Source organism: Molossus molossus, unplaced genomic scaffold (assembly GCF_014108415.1).
Source record: "Molossus molossus isolate mMolMol1 unplaced genomic scaffold, mMolMol1.p scaffold_m16_p_1, whole genome shotgun sequence".
Taxonomy (NCBI): domain Eukaryota; kingdom Metazoa; phylum Chordata; class Mammalia; order Chiroptera; family Molossidae; genus Molossus; species Molossus molossus.
In genome coordinates this window covers 228,680,625-228,694,847 of record NW_023425344.1, presented here as the reverse complement: position 1 = coordinate 228,694,847, position 14,223 = coordinate 228,680,625, and the positions used below count along the sequence as shown (strand labels likewise).

The 14,223-nt window shown below is 43.9% G+C and overlaps 1 protein-coding gene across 1 annotated transcript in view; it reads right to left on the bottom strand.

The window, feature by feature from the left end:
* IFT43 (intraflagellar transport 43) overlaps nt 1–14,223 on the bottom strand; it is an 80,564-nt gene that overhangs the window by 21,531 nt on the left and 44,810 nt on the right. Inside the window, exons 4-5 of the mRNA XM_036270821.1 lie at nt 3,011–3,043; nt 1,848–1,894 (exon numbers count right to left, since the gene is read on the bottom strand). Of these exons, the coding sequence (XP_036126714.1) occupies nt 1,848–1,894; nt 3,011–3,043 (80 nt within the window). The remainder of the gene's footprint in view (nt 1–1,847; nt 1,895–3,010; nt 3,044–14,223) is intronic.

Here is a 14,223-nt window from a genome sequence, read left to right as displayed (position 1 = left end):
AAAGAAAGAAAGAAAGGAAACAGCTACTGTAAAGGTTACTATCAAGGAAAAATAAAAACATGAATAAAATAAGGAGATAAATGGAAGATAGATACGTCTATATAGAACTGAGTGGAGCTTCTAGAGCTAAAAAATATAATATCTGAAACAACAAATGAGTTGGGTTTAACAGCAGATTAGACATTATAGAGGAACAGATCAGTTACACAGCAATAGAAACTATCCAAACTGAAGCAGTTTAAAATGGAGAACCCCCACCACACACACACACACACACACACACACACACACACACACACACACACAAACAGAGCCTCAATGACCTGTGTGGCAATTTCAACTGATATAACCCACATACCTGTAATTGGGAGTCCCAGAAGGAATGAGAGGGAAGAAAAATATACTCAAAGAAACAATGGCTAAAATTCTCTGAATATGATGAAAATAATAAATCCACAGACTCAAAAAGTTCAAGTAGGATAAACACAAAGTAAGCCACACAAAGGCACATCATAACCAAATTGCTGAAAATAAAAGAAAAATCTTAAAAGCAGCCAGAGAAGAGAAAGACACTGCATGCAGGGGAACAAAGATAAGACAAACTTCAGAAGAGGTGAATGTGGGGGAGGGAAGAGATAAACCACAGAATGTGTATGCATAAACAAGGACATAGACAATAATGCTGGGGTTGGGGGCAGGATTGGGAGGAGGGTAATGGGGGAAAAAGGAGAAACATCTGTAAATAAATAAATAAATAAATAAATAAATATTAAAAAAAAAAAAAGTACCACCGACTTCTTTCTCATCAGAAACAATGCAAGCCAGAAGACAAATAACTAAAGTGCTAAAAGGGAAACAAAAAAACAAACAACAAACAAACAAAAAACACTGTCAGCCTAGAATTCTATATCTTGTGAAAAGTAAAGACATTTCCAGACAAACAAGGCTGAGAGAATTTGTTGCCAGAGGACTTGCTCTACAAAAAATGTTAAATGAAGTTTTTCAGGCACAAGGAAAATGACACCAGATGGAAACTGAATTCTACACAAAGGAATAGAGTGTGGAAATGGTAAATATGTGTATTGAAAAACCGGCTTTGATCATTTAGGTACCAAATATAATCTCCTCTGCAGTAAGTTTCTTATAAAAAGTACACACAACTTTATCTTTTCTCTTGAGTTCTGAACATGAGCTTCAGCTGTGCCACGGCTACTGGCCTATTTTAGTGCTGTTTCTCCTCCGCTGACAATGCCAGCCATTAATTGACCATTCATTACGTGTTGTGTACTGAAGATGCAAAGACAATAAGACATGGTGTCTGCCATCAATGAGTTTAGAGCCTGGTGGGAAGAACAATCAAGCTAACAAAGAAAGTGTGAAAGTCCTTAGCTCTGTGATGATGGGCAACTTAACCTCTCTGTCCTTTAGTTTCCTCAACTATAAAATGGGAATAACAACATCACTGTCTCACAGAATTGTTGTGGAGATTAAATGCTTTAACATCTATAAACTGGTAGACCAATGACTCATATATAATAAACACCTAATAAATATTAGCTATATTGTTGCTGCTGTTGGTACAATGTTGTACAGGAGGATGTAGGAACACAGAGAAAGAACATTTGAGTCAGAGAGGGAGTGGATGGGAAGGGAAGACATTCAGAGGAGGTGACACTTGGGCTGAGTTTTGAAGGACCGGGAGAGTTCGTGGATAAAGAAGGTGAGGTCTCCAGGCAGAGGCAGCAGCACTTAGCAGCAATCGGTGCCTTAGCTGCAGCCCAGGAAATGCTTTGGGGGCTCTGGGACATCTCCAAAAGCCTTTTTGACTTCCTCCAAAAACATCTTACCTCCTTCGTCATCTGATCCATCCAGGCTCTTCTGTCTGAGGCGGTGACTGCCCCCCAAAAGAAGGAAAGCAGAAGATGAGTTTTAAACACAGAAAGGAACAATCCAAAGTTTTACTGCATCCATTCTTTCTCCTAGATGAAAATGTCTCTGGATCCACTCTCTTCCATCAACTTGCTCAAACCTAACTAGGCAACTGGGTCTGCCAGCTAAGGTTGCCCAAGCTAGTACTGCATCAGTCCACAGGTAGCATCCCACAGACTATGATATGAATGTTTCTCCTACCTCTGGAGGCATGAACTTCGGTGGCCCTAACTCAGCGGTTCTCAACCTGTGGGTTGCAACCCCTTGGGGGTCGAATGACCCTTTCACAGGGGTCGCATATTTCCAATGGTCTTAGGAACCAAGATACCGCTCCTCTATCCGTCTCCAGGCGGGTCCGCCCACATGCAGATGCGCCCACATAGAACATGAGGAACTGCATTAAAGGGTCGCGGCATTAAGAAGGTTGAGAACCACTGCCCTAACTTAACACTCCATCTTCACCTAGAAACTGTTTTGTTTTTAAATGCAAGTCTTAGGAGAAGGCTAGGTTTAGAAAGCTGGTGTTGCTTCTGCCCATGTTCATCAATAAAGCAGAACCCATGGGTCAGTACTCTAATTCCTGGACATCTAATTCTAAAAACCGCGGTGAGATATGACAGGGCTATCAGTGCCAGGGCCCAGGCCTTCAGTTGAAGCAGCAGTACCGGTCAAACCCTTGATTCAGTAAGCATAACTCCAGTCCCAGACCACAGCCAGATTCATGCTGTCTCTCTCTACTTTTTAAATCCTTACCCAAGGATATTTTTCCATTTATTATTTTTCAGACAGAGTGGGAGGGAGAGAAGGAAACACTGATGTGAGAAAGACACATCCATTAGCTGCCTCCCGAATGACCCCAATCAGGGCTGGGGATTGAACCTGCAACCAGGTACATGCCCTTGACCGGGAATCAAACCCGTGACTCTTTGGTCCATGGGTGGATGCTCTAACTGCTGAGGCAAGCCAGCCAGGGCCATACTGTCTATTTTTTAAATGCTGCTCAACAAAGGCTGCACAGACCACCAAGACTGTACTGTTGACAAAGATCACCAGAGGATGCCATAGAATACTGCAAACATACTCTTCCACTTCTTCAGAAGCCTTCCTTCCTGATCTGAAAAAAACAAAGAGAAGGTTTATGTGAACCCACTAGTCTCATGCATTGGCATGGTATATTGGAAAGGGGATTTCAAAAGTGGGGGCAAATTAGCATATCCCAAGTGCTTTATTTGTCTGGATTCGTCCTTATAAACCAAGGCCCATAATCAGCATGAGAATTAGACACTGCAACACCTTCTTATAACCTTATTTCAGCATGTCTCCAAATTAAATTACTGAGTTTAAATGCAGGTTGAGTGAGCTCAAAAGTCAAATGATCCCTGGCGGTTTGGCTCAGTGGTTAGAGTGTCGGCCCACGGACCAAAGAGTCCCAGGTTCGATTCCGGCCAAGGGCACGTGTCTCAGTTGCAATTCAGCCCCGGCACCGGTTGGGGTTGTGCGGATGGCAACCAATTGATGTGTCGCTCTCACACTGATATTTCTCTCTCTCGCTCGCTTCCTCCCTCTCTCCCTCCTGCTCTATCTGAAGATAAATGTAAAAATATCCTGGGTGAGGATAAAAAAAAAAAAAAGTCCAGTGAATACAGATGATATGGTGTCCTCCTTTCTTTCAACTATTAACTGACCAATATATAGAGCACGTTTTTAGGACTGAGGCCTTGGGTCCCAGCTGGAGCTGTTGTGTTAACACACATAACTTCTAATAAGCAAAAAGGGATGAACTAGCCATGCAGTTCAGGCTGCAGGCTCAGGGCTTGTCCTTCTGTATCTTCCAAGTGAAGGACCAGAAGCCCATGAGTGATGTTGGGTGAGTAGTGCCCTTAAGATATTCCATAGGAACTGGAAGCCTGTTTGCATACAGACACTTGTCTAAGGCACTGGTTCTCAAACTCCAATGTGCATGAGAACAATCTGGGAAGCTTGACAGACATGCAGATTGCTGGATCTGGCAGCAGACACGTGGGGATCAGCTGGTCTGGGGGATGGGCAGCCTAGGAACATGCATTGTAACCGAATTTCCAGTGATTCTAATCCAAGTGGGATACTACTGACACTCTAAGAAATACTGATCTTAAGTCTTCGGAATGAGGCTGGCAAACGTTGACAACTGTTAAAGTTGGGTGACAGGTAGGTCGTGATTACTTTTCTGTATATCTGAACATTTCCACAATAACAGAGTTTTTATTTTTTATGACTTCTTTTACATTAGAAATCAACTGCCATGCTGAGCAGGGACACAGAGCAGTGGCAATGACAGAATGGCCAGGAGGCAAGATGAGAACACCCTCAACAGTGCTGGACCATGAAGCCTCACCAGTAAGAGCCATGTAGGACCCAAATAGCAATTCCTGCAAACTGTAAATAATTTTCCTCAAGAGTATAATCATAGCCCGGCTGGTGTGGCTCAGTGGTTGAATGTCAACCCACACACCATGAGGTCGCTGGTTCTATTTCCCGTCAGGGCACGTGCCCAGGTTGTGGGCCCGATCCCCAGTGGGGGACATGCAGGAGGCGGCCAATCAATATTCTGTCTCATTGATGTTTTTTCTCTCTATCCCTCTCCCTTCCTCTCTCTCTAAAATCAATAAAGAAAAAAAAAAAAGAGTATAATCATAAATTAAGCCCAAGTTTAAATAAACTATGTTCCATGAAATTTAGATCATACCAAGTACACTGGGGAAGAAGGAAGGAAGGGAGGGAGGAAGATGAATTTTGGCTGAAGTCAGGGAGGGAGAAGAAGATGGGTAGGATGAGTTGGAAGAACAGGATGGAACTCCCAGGCTGCAGTTTATAATTCCAAGTAAAGAGAGTGAGCAACTAGGTGTAGGAGGGCGAGTGGGACAGAAAGGGCAGTAAGGGGCCCAAGGAAGACTGCAAAGGGATGTCCAGGGCAGCACCACCCTGGTGTTGCTGGATGATGGAGGTTTCCAATACTGTTCTAAGTCAAAGGAATGCTAATGTAGAGCCCAAGGCAGCTGCCAAAACTGCCTCTGTGTATGTTGGAAGAGCGAAGACTCTGCTCCCAACTCACTACCTTTAATTGTGGTGAAGTTGAACACCATAAACCCACTGTCCAAATGACTCAGTAACAAATATGTCACCAATGGTAAAAGAGCTTAAATGAAAACAGGTTCAGAGAATAAGGGGATTAAAGAGGCCAGGTAGCTTAGGCCAGTAGTGCCTTCATTTGTACATAAGAGACATATCCATCTCTGATTACCCTTAGGAGTTAGGGCTGAATTGGTCCTTCCTAAGCAATGTGCCGTGGCAAAAGTAGCGGTGATTTTGTCTGAAGGAGACAATAATGATAATGCTAATCTTTGGGGGAAGGCTGATTAATTGCCATTTATCCACTCAACATCCAAAAAGGGGATGAATTTCGTATTTGGCTTAATTGCTGCTGAGCCCACATCCTGTTCTCTCTCACTCTAGGGGGAGCCAAGGATCCTCCGGCATCTCATTTCACCCCAGGGGATGGAAAAAGATCCAAATGGAGCCCTCAAGGATGGTTGGCCAGGATGCCCTCAGGTGGTGTTCTCTCTCTCTCAGCCAGAACTACAGGTTCTGTGTGAGCCTTCTACTCTGCTGGGGAGATGGAAAAATGGCACAGAACACCCTGCCTTTGATGAAGTGGGCCACTTCCAGGCTTTGTCTAGCTTGCAGATAAGTTTGGTCTGGACCACGCTACTGTTTAGTTTTATTTTGTTTTGTTCTGTTTTAACATGCATTTGTTGTCCAAACTGGGAGAGTTTGTACGAAAATCCAAATTTCTAAATTCTTCAAATACAAAACCTGGCAACACTAGACCTACAGTCCCACATGGAAAACTCAGGAAGAGCCTGAGCCCCTAGCCCTCCCTCACATGAGGGGGTCGAGTACTAGTTCTCTGTCATTCAATCTGCACTGCTGGCTTTCTTCTAGAAGAGAAGAGGCAAGTGAAGTATGTGCTATAGCCGGCAGCTATCAAACAGGAGAAAGCAAAAGGAAGACTAAGTGGGAAATATATTTTAGGAAAATTTGCAGAGTATGTATCTTTACGGAAGTATGAATATGCAAATAATTTGTATACATATCTCAGTAATATAATTTAAGTGCTATTCTGAAATAAATCCACACTTCACAGATTCACTTTACCTACATGGTCCCCAAAGGACACGGAGCCCAGTGCTAGGACACAGAATCTAACGCAATGATTTTCAAACTACAGGTCATGGCCCATTAGTGACTCATGAAATCAAGTTACTAAATCACCATCAGCCTTGTTTTAATAGCATAGCGTATAAAAGAAAGTGAACTGCACATAGTAAGGATAAGTATTATATAAACTTTTTTTCAGTTTTCTATATGCACACACCCAGGCATGATGCAGAGTATATTTTTAAATGGTTGGTGACAGGGTAAAAAAATGAAAACACAGATGGTCTAACACAGCCCACCAGGGTAGGTAACCAGAGGACTTGGGGTTGAAGTCCTGCCTCCCATGGATCGCGTGCAGTGGAGGCTGAGAATGTGGATTATGGGTCATCTCTTCCTTACAGACACACTTCTGAAGAAACTATGTGATCTGGTCCAGCCCCATGGAAGGTGATGTGTCTCTTTCCCCAGAAGTGGCTATTAGAGGGTTTGGGAGCATGACAATTAAAATAATACCATGAGACCATCTTATGCACATAGAGCACTTTTCAACACTCTTCAAAGACTTGAGTCTACCAACACTGGCTCAGTCGAGCGCTGAGGAGGAGGTAAAGCCGGTTTCCGCAGCACTGTTATAGACACTGGGCACTGCGGGTGCAATTCACCCAGTCACAGAGCTGGTTAGTGATGAGGCTGAAACCAGAATCCCTGTCTCCCGACTTCCACTCTGGATTCCAAACACAATGCCCCGAGCCTTCTCAAAAGCAGACATCTCTGATTTTCAGATGTCCCTAGGGCACCGACATCTGTTTGGATTTACTGTGCAGACAGTCCGCTCCACACTTTCCACATTTACAGAAGGCAATAGATGGTACCGATAGAGAACTGAGAGCTGGAAAGAATCCTTTAACCCAGAAGCCCTTTCCCAGCGGTGCACAGGAGAATCACACCTGGGAAGCTGCTTCAGTGTCCATGTGCTGGGCCTCATCCCAGGCCCCCTGGGGTAGTGATTTCTAGGAATGGGACCCAGTCACGTATATGAGAATCACTGCCCTCAACCTTACTTCAGATAGCAGGCTGAACTCTCCAATTGCTAAGCGACAAAATGGAAACCTCCTGCCTTATCCTTCGAAGTGGCCTGCTTTCTTCTAACAAAAGTGTTCATGAACTGTGACTTGAAGTTCATGAGGGGAGCAAGGAGAAGGCTTCACAGACTAAAGCCCCATCCAGAGTTGGTTATCCCAAAATTCAGAAAAGATTTGTGGGTGTTCATAAAAGCTGGGCAGGTGCTCCCCAACCTGGCAGGTCCAGAGCAATTCAGACCCGATTAGAGATGCTTGTTCAATATTCAAAATGTAAAACAGAGGTTGCTGAACCAGCACTTTGAAAAGTTAATTAAATGCCAGGTTTCTTTTTAAGAGCTACTCCATCACTTGCTGATCACTTTGGCCATTTTGCAGAATGAAGCTTTCACTCTGGACAATGAGAGTAAATGTTCTCCCTCACCTCCCACCTTGTGGAGACGGGCACAGGAGAAAGGGCACTCTGGCTTCCTGCTTTCCAGCGAGGATGCACCGGGCCTGGTCGGTGACTTGCAAGAGAGGAAACCAGGGCTGTCTCGATGGCCCTTTCCCAGTCACTGAAAACACTCAGCCGCACATGAAGCTGCCGGTTCCCTAAATGTCAGGTTCTCAGGTGGAAGACTTCAAGGTTAAGGGTGTGGTCTCATCATCTCCACCTTCATCTAAAGTCCAGTTCTTCAACTCAACACTCAACCAGTCTCCTTCTGGTTTTCACCCTCACTTCTTCATGACCCACACTAGGTCTCTGTCTCCTCCCTGGCTTCACAGGTCACCCTCAAGTCTCAGGGAAAGCCCATCTCCAGACCCCTGTACCCACAAGCGTGTCATAGGAAGGCTGATGACTGACAATAACAGTTAACATTTACTGAGCTTATTGGGTGCCAGGCATTGTCATTATATCCTCTTAACTACATACAATTATTATATTACAGATATTATATGTGGTATTATATATTACTTAGTTACATTATCTTATTTCATTTATTCTACTTTACAGACAAGGAGACTGAGGCTCAGAGAAGTACAGTAACTTGCATAAGGCCACCCGGCTAGAAAGCAATAGGGTCAGAAGACAAGCTCTGGGCTGTCTGACACCAAAGCCTAGTTCTTAATCCTACATGGTACAGGAACATGCAGGCAGTTCTATACCACGAGAAGCACTCATTTTATAGACTCTGCTTCAAACTCAATTGATATTTTCCATAACGAAGATATACTCTCAATTTCTAGTAGTACTGTAGCTTTGTCAGGCTTGACAATTTAGTAGTTAATATTGCTTTAACTGTTCTGTGTGATTTATTATGTATGTTTTATTTACAATATGATAGCTTGCATTGTGGCAAAAAAAGGGATTCCATGTAGCTAAGTCACCTTTCCCTCCACCCACTCTTCTTTTCTCAGTTCTTCTGCTCAAATGCAATTCCTTTCTTTTGGCATTTAGAGCCCACACTGGCATTCCATGCGCATGATTTGGTCAGCTGGCAACAAGCTTCATTGCAATGGCACACCCAGGACTGCAGCCACAAGGACCATTGCCAAATCTTGTACCCTCAATTCCATTCTGGGGCTCAGGGGCAGAGACTCACCGTGATGTGAAAACCCCGCCTGCAGAGGTTATCTTCTCCATCCTCCCTGCCATATCAGGCAGCAAGCCTCAGCTGCTGCTTACACAGGTTACATGCTGAAGGGTGAAAGGCAGCCCTAATGTAGACATCATCTCAGTTAAAATGTTTCTCTCGAGTTTAATGGAATACTGCAGAGATCTAAATGGAGATAAAGTACCACAGCTCAGAGAACAGCCAGGATGCTATCTTTATGCAGCATGACAATGTTCAGTGGTTAATTAGACACCGTTAACCTATTTTAGCAAGGGACATAACTGGAATAAATGGGGGGAAGTGTCCTTGAAGTCTCTTAATATCCACATCACATATTGGACCCTAGACTTGCCTCTCTGCTGCATGACAGAACAGGCTTTAAATAGACCAAACTGCTGGGCATCTAGAGCCCTGACTATCCCAGTGGAAGACCCTCTCCTAGCCCATCCCCCATGGACCTGGGCCTCTGACCCAGGGAGGGCTGTGAAGGGTTTAGATAAATGGCTACTATTACATCGTGTTGCCCATGGGAGAAAAGCTAAAGCCACAGTAAGGGGCTTACAGGGCTTCCATGACAAAAAGAAGAAACTCTGCAGCCAGAGGTCAATTCGTAAAGAAATACTTGGCAAGAAGAAGAACAGGAATAAGATACCAGCTAAACTGGAAGCAAAAGCATCACTCTTCTAGAAGAAATCAAAATGTCATTTTCTCACATGGTTTTCTACCCTCATAATTTAAAAATGTCCAGTAAAAATCTCACAAGTGCCTCCAAACGTCACCGAGGAAAATTTAACCCAGGCCTGAGAGAGAGGAGGTAATCTGTCCCAGATCATATAACACATCACTAGCACATCCCAAACCAAAGCTCCACTTTACAAACTGTGACTAACCAAACGAAGCCTCACAGTGAGAACCTGAATCTGAGCAAAGAAAATTTTTGCCACCGTAATCTTGGCTACTGTGTCCATTCAGTATCAGGCAGAAAACCGGTTAATTGCGGTCCTTCTGCTCTAAGACGTCCCCATATCTGTAATACTGATTAAAACCCAGATATTTCTCATGGACTAGTTTTCCTTGGCCAATGGATTTCTCCTGACTGAGATCTCTCCTGAGAGCTTAAGTCCCCCTTCTTTCTCCCCTTGGTTCCTAGTTCTTGCCATTCATGTGTTTAGCGTTCAGCATGTGTTTTAGGTATTGTATTTTCTCCCTTCTTTTAAAGACAAGGAACAATTCCCCAGCACCCAAATTTGGGCACTTTAGGGTTTTAGGTCACACTAGATCATATCTGACTACTCCTGGCAAGGTGTCAAGTCAACAAGGTGTTTTGTAGGAAGATGAATACTGATGTCCGTGTCCTGTCTGTAGTTTGCTGAGTCCTATCAAGTTGAAGATACAGTGAAATACAATTCCTGGGTGAAGTTTGCCCCCTGCTGGTTAGATTCAAAATAACATCTTTGTTCTGAACCTCTAAAGGAGCCTTTATCAAGAGGAAAAAGAGGTGAAATATATAGGAACAGTTTTAGTAGCTAAAAACAGTTATAGGAATATAAAATGTATGTGCTATCAAGAAACTTAAAAAGTGGAAGAGTTCAGAACTCTAGATCTTAGATATCTCAAACGAACATTATTTTACTCAGAAATCTTAGGCACGAATGGGAGGTGTTGAGATTTGGGGGTCTTTTGCTCAGAGTTTTACAATCTGGTTGGAGAAAAGAATGTTATAGAAATAACAGTAAAACCTCCAGAAGACTCATATACTGCAGTGACTGAGAGAGTCCCACCACCATCCACCCCTGCATCTTCTAGATGAGGAAATGGAGACTAGGAGTTGTTAAAGAGACCTAATTAAAGCCCCAAAGCAAGCTGGACTCAGAGCCAGAACTAGAAACCAAGGTTCACACTTTCTCATCTACTGCTGGCCCAAACTTAACAGGGCAAGTGAGGCAGATGTAAGGACAACGTTATGGAAGCACTAAAAAGGGACTAGCCAAGCCAATTAGGGGAGCCTGGGGAGGCCTCCTAGAAGACTTGCCAAGTGAAAGATGAGCAGGCTTGCAACAGGCACAAAGGCTGCAGGAAGGCCTTTCTAGTGGAGGAAACCACCTGAGCAGGGGACTTAGTGTGGCTGAAATACAGACATGGCAGCGACTGAAAATGAGAATTGCATCATAGCTGTGTGGGAGAGCAACCGGTCTTGAACAAGAGGTCATTACATGTTGATATCAACTCTATAAATATATACACTGACATTGGTCAGGGATCAGGAGGGAACAATGGGGCTAGAAATCAATTTTCACTGAGTTCCCTTTTTTTCCCTTCAAGTTACTTAAGTCCACAATTTAAAGAGAGTTTGTAATGAATAATATGCAACTCACCTCATATCATGTGGTATGAAAGCAGCAAGAAGGGGTTAAGTGTAAGAAGCTCTGTTACCCCACCTGCTGGGGGAAAGAATGGGGAGGAACAGCAGCTGAGAAGAAGGCAGTAAGATAGTGTTTCCCTAATATCTGTCACTTTCAAATGCTACCTTGACTAATTTTGTTATAGTGGTGTACTTTCTGCACCTACTTTATATGTTCTTCAAGTTGATTCCTTAATTTTTCTTTAACTTATTTAAAAGAAAATATTCTCATTGAAAAGCTAGCATCCATATAGAAGGTAACTATAAGAACAATAGTTTTTAAAAACACAAAATAAATTCTTTATAGCTAGATATTACTGCTTGCCAGAAGTCTGAGCCTGTGGCTTATTTTTCCTTTGTTAAAAAGGTAGATTAGCAAGAATAGGAAGGTGTAAAAGCAATCCTAGCTGCAAACTGATCATGTCTTTCCCACTGACATGATCAGAGAGACTGAAAGCAAACAGAAAAGAGAATATAACCTTGCCCTGGCCAGTTTGGCTCAGTGGTTAGAGCGTCAGCCTGCGGTCCGGAGAGACCCGGGTTCGGTTCCCGCTAAGGGCACGTGCCTCGGTTGCAGTTTGTCCCCGGCCCTGGTTGGTCGTGCGGGTGGCAGCCACTCGATGTGTCCCTTCACGTCGATGTTTCTCTCTCTCTCTCCCTTCCTCTCTCTCTCTCCCACTCTATCTGTACAAAAAATGGAAAAATATCCTCGGGTGAGGATTAAAAAAAAAAAAAAAAAAGAAAATGAGAATATAACCTTGTGACTCAATGTCGGCCTCTGGGAAATGTAGCTATAAGGACAGAGAGGGAAACGACATAGGATGTGCTGACTAGAAATCATGAGTCCACAAGTCAGGGAGCAAACTTTTATCAGTGTTTCTGGAAACCTTCATTTCAGTCTTTTTAAAATTGCTGAACTGATTGGGTCTTCTGCTTCTCCTGGAGAGAATTTTCTGCTCTGTATGGGAGGAGTGCGACCGAGATAATGGGGCCAAAGTTCCTAACCTGTGAAGATTTCTTTCCAGTCCCTTACCCATTGTTTTCTCTGCCCCTCTTTTCCATCCCCCAAAATGATGGTTTCCTGAAAAGCCTATGAGTACACTGAGACTCAACCAAGTGAAAGGTGCTCAAAGAGGAGGAGGTGCCTCCTGCCTTTCGAGCTGACCTCTTTCCAGCCTGAAAGGCCATTGGCAGTGAGTGCTGTGTAGGGCAGCCTCCTGGAAGGCTCAGGACCCACCCTAATGAATCCTTGGTATAGATGAACCAAGGACACCCTGGCACTTCAAAACATGGCCTTTTGTACAATGACCACTGTGAAACCAGAAGAAACTGCACAACCACTGGTAATCAGCTGTGGTGAGGATAGCACAGGTCAAAAAGTAAAATCGTTGGCAGACTCACCAGACCAGGAAAAAAACCTAGATTATGTGAGGGGCCTCAATTTCATGTGCACTCATACCTATGTATGCCCAAGCTGCCGCTTCTATACTGAAACTGCTTCTAGTTACTCCTCAATAAAGAACTGAAAAGAAAATGGAAGTAGGTATGATGTTCACATATGCATTTTATTTTTGAGAGGCTGCCTCCATCAAAGGAAGAACAAGGAGATCATTTATGTCAGGAGAATTCTAACCAATGGCTGGCATCTCTAGCTATTCCCTCCTGGCTTTTGGCTGCTCACGCTGCAAAGCAGCAAGTACCCCTTAGCAGAGAGCTGGCTCAGGGGATGCAACTTTTTTCCTTGAAAGTTTTTTTTTTGTTCAATAAGATTGCTTCATATGATCAACATCTCATTTCTGCGGGGTCCCGGAGGATAGCAGTAAAGACAATTTTATTCTAACAGACTCGCTATTGCACAAATAGTATAGTCCATGGCCTTTTCATGAACTTGAGAGAAATGCGTGCAGCTTTCAAGGTTTGAGGATGGGCATGGCTGCATGAGAGGCACATTCTATTACACTAATTAGCTGTCCGACCTTGGGCAGCGAGCAAGGTGACATTTAAGGGCTTTGTTTAAGATTCTATAACTGAGTCACTAAACCCCCCACCCCCAGGCCTCATTTTCTCCATCTCTAAACTAACAGGGCCACACTCTGCGACTTCTCAGGTCCTTCTTCAGCTGTGAATGATATGGACCCTGCCTCTCCGGATGCTGGCCCCCACCCCCATCTGTTCTTCATAAATACCACTCTCTATTCCAAAAGCCCCCAAGCGACCCCTTCTCCACAACTATTTTATCCAGTCCTAAAATTTCAGTCAATACATTGTAAACTGCTGGTTTGGAGATCCCAAAGTCAACATGGTAGGAAAACGAGCAAATAAAAGAAAGGAAGGAAGGAAAGAAGGAATAAAGAAAGGGAAAGGATCCTGGCCGATTTGGCACAGCGGTTAGAGCATCAGCCTGCGGTCTAGAGAGACCCGGGTTTGGTTCCCGCCAAGGGCACGTACCTCGGTTGCAGTTTGTCCCTGGCCCTGTGTGGGTGGCAACCACTCAATGTGTCTCCTTTCATGTCGATGTTTCTCTCTGTCTTTCTCTTCTTCTCTCTCCCTCCCACTCTATCTGAACAAAAAATGGAAAAATGTCCTCGGGTGAGGATTAAAAAAAAAAAAAGAAAGGGAAAGGAAAGTAAGGGACCCCTTTCCCTTTATCACTCATTTTTAGGGACAATACAAGCTCTCTTCCTACCTAAGAGTTTAAGAAATTTTCCTCCCTGGTCCTCCCTTCTCCTTCTCTGTTGTCAAACCTGCCACTACTTTCCCAACTGCATTTTACTTTCCCTTTACACTCGTCTCCTAAACAATTAGCCCACTCTTAACATTTCTACTTGTTTACTGCCTGCTTCCCATGATTCCTTTCTACTTCCTTTCCAAGCAGTTGGAAAGAGGATATCTGTCTGGACCTGCTGAACCCTCAAACAGGGTATGCCAGGAGGACTCAGAGACCCAGAGCTCAGTCACTCAGGATTAAGCCAGCCCAGGTGTGGATGCTGAGCTCTGATCTTGGGCCCCAGTTTGACCA